General features: G+C 40.1%; 1 protein-coding gene across 1 annotated transcript in view; it reads left to right on the forward strand.

Moving 5' to 3' along the window:
* Positions 1-6,000, forward strand: part of cdh7a (cadherin 7a) — a 136,286-nt gene that overhangs the window by 80,947 nt on the left and 49,339 nt on the right. The window contains exons 4-5 of the mRNA XM_008280929.1: positions 3,443-3,610; positions 5,440-5,627. Coding sequence (XP_008279151.1) covers positions 3,443-3,610; positions 5,440-5,627 — 356 coding nt within the window. The remainder of the gene's footprint in view (positions 1-3,442; positions 3,611-5,439; positions 5,628-6,000) is intronic.

Consider the following 6,000-nt stretch of genomic DNA (forward strand, 5'->3'; position numbering starts at 1 on the left):
ACAACTCAGCACTTGGGCCAAAACACCTGTCAACCGGTGCAGACGTCTGATTGGGAGTCACAGAAAACTGCAGTGATTGGCTCAAAGGGTTGTTCAACAAAATATTAGATCACGGGTCCCATCATGCTTTTTTTTCCCTCCCCACAATATTTCTGTTGAACCACAGTTCAAAAATTGTTTTATTGGTTTTGTCAGTTTATTTCAGTGTTTCTTTCCGTCTTTTAATGGGAAATAAAAGACGTTAAACTTTTCTTTTGTCGTTGTTTTCTTCATGTTTCATTCCATTACACCTGCGCACATGGTCACAGAAGACATGTTTGTTCTTCCTTCTTCTTCTAGCCGTGCTCGTGCTGTTTCCGCAGCACGGCTTTTTACATTATCATCATTATGAATGTCCAGCGTTCACTGATCCTTCACATTCCTCCGCCTAAACGCTCCGCTGCGTTCACCGCCTTGTTGCCGAACTCGGCCCGTTTGTAGTCTGCTGCCGGGGAGGTAGCGCTCATTACGTTTGGCTGAACACAACTCTAATAAACCTACTGTACTCGCTTTAAAAAAAAAAAACAAATAAAGAGAGACTGTACCTGCTGTGAAATTGCAGCTGTGAGAGCAAAAATAAATGAATGATGAAAGAACGCTGAAGCACCTTCCTCATCACGCTGTGTACAAAATATTGATTAAGGCAGCTTTGAGTAAATCTGTTCTATTAGTGATTTAAAAAAAAAAACACAAAGACAGCTGATGGAGAATTCTGCTGTGCATGAAACAAGCACATATCTATAGATTGTTCCCTTTTTTTTCGCTCTTCCTCGTGAGATTTGACCTCAATTACATGTACATTTTTGAATGTAATTTAAAGGATTATGGGAAATTCTTCAGGTGCCAACTCCCGAGTAAGAACCCCCCCGTCTTTGATCTGCTCCATCAGGCTGCGGATGCGATAAAGCAACTAAAAAAAAAAAAAAAAAGATTCATTTATTCGGGAACTGCGCGCTCCGGCTTTGTGAGGTTCTTAATGAGTAATCTTCCGTGTTCTGTAGAAATCTTTAATAAGTGCCATTTAATGAATGAAACACATTGTGTGGCAAGTCATTAACTTTGAAAGCAACAGTGATTGCTTTTGAAGGATTAGGACACTTTTCTTTGCATTTAAATGCGTTAATTTTATTTTATTTTTTTGGAATTATCATCTTTGTAGTCAAGAGATAAAGCTGAGATTAGAGAAATTCCATTAATGAAAAGCTTTTTTTTTATTATTCTCCGCCTGTGTACCATAACTCGGTATCGTGGCAGTTCGTAGCAAAACAGACGACTCCAGACAAACGCCAGTCATTTCATGCCTTGCTTGTCACATGTCTGATCTTTGTCTGATGGAGATCAATCATGACAGGGGGATAGACAGATAATGCCTCCCCCGGCGGCGAAGACGTCCCCTTGCATGTGCTCACTTTCCCTGACAGCGTCTTAATACGAGTCTCGTCATACAGTAGACTCAGACTCCTGAACCAAGTGGAGTGACAGCACATTTGAGGGCAGAAAAAAAACATGGCTGGTGTGTAAACAGGTCACCAGCCGTCCACCGCTAGTTTTTGCAATCTCATTGTCACTGCTTGAAGAATTGATTCCGAGTCGTCTACTTGCAAGCCGACTTCCGAGTCTAAAACGTTTTGCTGATGTCTGTTTCGACGCTTGTGCATTAGAAACACTTGCAGTAAACTGGGAGAATACAGAGCTCTGCATTTAGATAAAGTTCTGACTGCAATCAATCATCTTGAAGGCGCCAAATACCGATGAAGCCGACGGAAACATCACAGATTTATGAGAAATATTTTGGACCTGTCACTTTTCAGGGTGCACTTGGGGTAGCTTAATCAATTTAAAAATGCAGAAATGTCAAATTGTTTTTAAAAATAGATGCATGGCTTATTCATATACTTAATCTTCTGTATCGCTACAGGCTACGAGGAGGGTCTGAAAACTAGAACGCAACCTGAGAACAGCTCTAAAAGTTAATAGACAAAGAGTAGTTATTGATTTTATTAGCTAATGGATAAATGGTTTCATGAAAAGGGATAAATGGTTGAAATTATTAGCTAAAAAATACTGGATGAATTATTTAAAAAGTTAAAAGTGCACAGGTTAAAGACATGGCAAATATATGTGTGTATATATATGTATATATAAATGTTCTTAAAATACAGCTAAAAATAAATTTTAAAAAAGTTTAATTTAAATAAAATAATTAGAAAGGTACGCTTAAAAAGTAATGGCTTAATAATGGAATACCTAACTAAAAATAATTGTTAAAATTTGTATTTTTTTTGTTTAAAAGCAGCGGCTGCACGGTTTAAACTGTTAACAGGAAAATTGTTAGCTAAAAATGCTGAATGAATAAGCTGAAAATTAAAAAGTAAGGGATAAAGGGTACAAAAAAGTTTGTTAGAATAAATGATTGACACGTGCTAAAAATAAACAGTTAAAAATAGGTAGCTAGTTAGTTAGAAATCTTTTTTATTGTCATTATGCATACGTTACATACACATAACGAAACTGTAGTTGGAAGTCTCGGCTTCCAGCAAAGTTAGCAATAATAAATAGTTGAAAGATGAGTGAACGAGGCAGCCTGAAGTTTATCTGTTTAAAATATTAAGGTAAAAGTAATGGGTAAACAATTATAAAACCCAACTAAAAGTGAAAAATAAATAGTTAAAATTGCTTGTTTGTTTAAAAGTAATGACTAAACAGTTGACACTGTGAGCTAACGGACAAACAATTGAAGTTGTTAGCTAAAATACTGGATAGGTGAGTTCAAGTGAACACTTAACTAAAAATAATGAAGAAATTGCCTAAATTGTTTGCTAAAAATAGTGAAAGTTTAAAATGTTAGGTAAAAATTAATGATAAACATAGCTGAAATTGCTAGCAAATGGATAAACTGTTAAAGATGTTTGGAGCTAACAGATAAATGGTGAAAACTGTTATGTAAAAATACTGGATAATTTAGTGAAACTAAAAAAAAAATAACACGTAAACTGGTTAGCTAAAAGAAATGAAATAATAGTTTTAAAAAAAATTCTGAAAATAAACACAAAATAAGAGTTGGCTTATGCAATAACAGATATAGTTAGATAGTGCAGCTAGCATTAGCCTCGATGACAGCTAGCAGTTAAACTGTTAATATACATTTGGAATTTTTTCCTATAGTAATAGCTCAATCATTTAAATACCTAGCTGAAAGTAATAAAGTTATATAGTTGAAAGAGATAGCTAATAGTTAGGCCAAATAGTTAAAACACCTAAATATAGATTCAATTTAAATGAAAAGTGACAGGCATCATTCCTGAAGAAGTTCTGAGGCTTTATTTTTGGGTAAATGATGTTCAGCAACAAACTTTAGAACCACCTCCCTCCATCATCTTCCTCTCTGGTTCTCTCTCTTCAGGCGTCATCAGAACAGCTCTGCCCAACATGGACCGGGAGACGAGGGACCAGTACGTGCTGGTCATCCAGGCCAAAGACATGGTGGGCCAGATGGGCGGCCTCTCCGGCACCACCTCCGTCACCGTCACGCTCACCGACGTCAACGACAACCCGCCACGGTTCACTCACAGTAAGACTCGGCTGCTGATTGTCCCCACAGGGTTGATTAAACCCGCACATGGCACGTTCAACAGCTCCTCAGCAATCAGGATGAAAACCTCCAGCTTCATTTGCAATGATTTTTTTTGTGTTGTTGTTTTTATCCAGTTGAATCTAAAAAAAAAAATCTATTATCACCGAAAACCCACTTGAACTAACAAACGAGCGCATACTTGTTCTTGTAGGTACTGAATGCAGTTTTGCAACAAAAAAAAGCATCACGTTGGCGAGAAATCAGTGGAAAATGTGCAACAATGAGCTGTTTCAAGAATTATTTATCGTGTAATGCGACGTAAAACAAAGTCGAGCAGAGCGTAGCTACACACAACTTCATGATTAAACCCTGTTTTTTCTAAGGTTAGCAGCGTCTCTAAATCGTCTTTATCTTTTGAAACTTTCCTCGCATTTGTATTTTCTGCAAACATTTGGACTTTTTTTTACAACCCAAATTAAAAAAACCAGCCTTCCTGCAAGGTGTGCACCTCCCCGCTTTGCTCTTCATCAGAGCCGGTGTCTGCTTCGACGTTGGATACCGGGATCAATCGGGCTCCGTTTTTTTTTTTTTTTTTTTTGTTGTCAGCCTATTTCACGGCCCGCTAATGGGTTCCAGGCCGAGCTTTAGGATTCAAAGGCATGCAGCGCTTCTCATGATAATCCGAAGCGCCGGCAATCGGTTTACCGCTGATAGCCCCGACCAACTGTCTGGCTGGTGCACTCACCACCGGACTGCCATGGAGCCGAGTCAATTTGCTGGTCCCCGGGGGGAAAAAGAAAGGTTCAAGTTTGCACAACAAGTCATCAATGTCGTTTTAACCCAGTGCTGTCACGCTGAGAAGAAAGAGACTTTGGAGGAGTTCTGGGGTTTTTTTTTTTTTTTTTTGCTCCTGCTGTCGCGCTCACGGGGTCATGGGTCAGAATCGATATACCATTATGGAGCATCAGAGCTGATAGAGTCCAGGAGCAAGTCCAAGGGGAAGGGAGCCAAGGTTAGCTCCGTGGGAAGGCGGCGGCGGCGGTGGTGGTGGGGGAGCTAGGTGCAAAAAAAGGGGGGGCAAATACGGAGGGAGGAAAGCAATTTTTTTTGGTCTTTTAAAGAGCCGCTATTCCACGGCAAATTAAAAAGCCATTATAAAGATTACATGGCGGCAAACAATGTCAGGCAGATTAGCATTTAGACGGTGGCTGAGGGAGACACTGTGAGGAACACAGAAAGGTCTGGTAATGAGCTCTGCCACGGTGATTGGAGAGATTATGATTATGAATATGATTCCCTTCTTTATTCTTATAAGAGTACTTTAAATCTGAAGGGTCAAACAAAAGCTCGGGGTAACACAATGGGAGAGAGCGTAATAGAATCTGCGAGCGAACGTTTCATCCCGTGAAATACACCAAAGGGATGTAACTGCGACTCCTGTTCTGTTTTTTTTTCCTCAGTTGAAGAGGAGAACCTGTTACGTTCAGACAGCATTTAGGCAATTTGAGATTCCGCTAAATACATACTTACAAGACGAAAACCTACAGAAAACTGAAATTGGTCTCTGCCTTCTTAATTGCATATTTTCCCTTCTCCCTTGCCTTCTGCACTGTCAGTATGAAGTGGAGGCAAAGCGCTTTATTCCGTGTGTGTCACTGCTGCTGCTGCCTGCCTGTCTGTGTTATGCAACATGAATTCATTGAGGAGCTGCACAGTCAAATCAAAGCTGAAGGGGTAGAGCGAAAGCTTGAGCTGCTTGAAGGCGAAATAAGCATTACTGTTACCAGCATCCGCTCCTGTCCTGTCTATTTTTTTTGCTTTTGCAGAGAGCTATCAGTACACGGTGCTGGAGTCGCTGCCAGTGCAATCTGTGGTGGCCAGAATCAAAGCGGCCGACGCTGATATAGGCTCCAACGCCGAGATGGACTACAGGATCATGGACGGCGACGGGCCCGGCATGTTCAACATAACTACGGATGAGAACACACAGGAGGGGGTCATCATCCTGTTAAAGGTACAGCTTGAACAACAGGATGGGGTTTTTTTTTTGTAGCATAACAGGGACTCAGGAATCCTAGCTCAGTCAGACCTGGGAATAGAACCGGTGAGCCAAGACTTGTTGTTTTGTACCAAGACTCCCCTCCCATAAATAGTGCTGCTGAAACTCAGTGACACAGAGTAACACGCCGAAGTTATAAAGCCGTGCTGGCACGCTGGGCTGGCTTTACATGCTGCTCGGTGTGTGGATCAGAGTGGTGTGGCTCAATAAATAGAGTCAAATCTATTCATTTTTCTACTTGCAAGTATAAGAGGTAGCACTTTTAAAGATCTCTTCTAGTGAAAATCAAGGTTCTGACCTTGTTAATATGTCCATATTGTGTTTTTTT

Source organism: Stegastes partitus, unplaced genomic scaffold, assembly GCF_000690725.1.
Source record: "Stegastes partitus isolate 25-593 unplaced genomic scaffold, Stegastes_partitus-1.0.2 Scaffold214, whole genome shotgun sequence".
In the NCBI taxonomy this organism is placed as follows: domain Eukaryota; kingdom Metazoa; phylum Chordata; class Actinopteri; family Pomacentridae; genus Stegastes; species Stegastes partitus.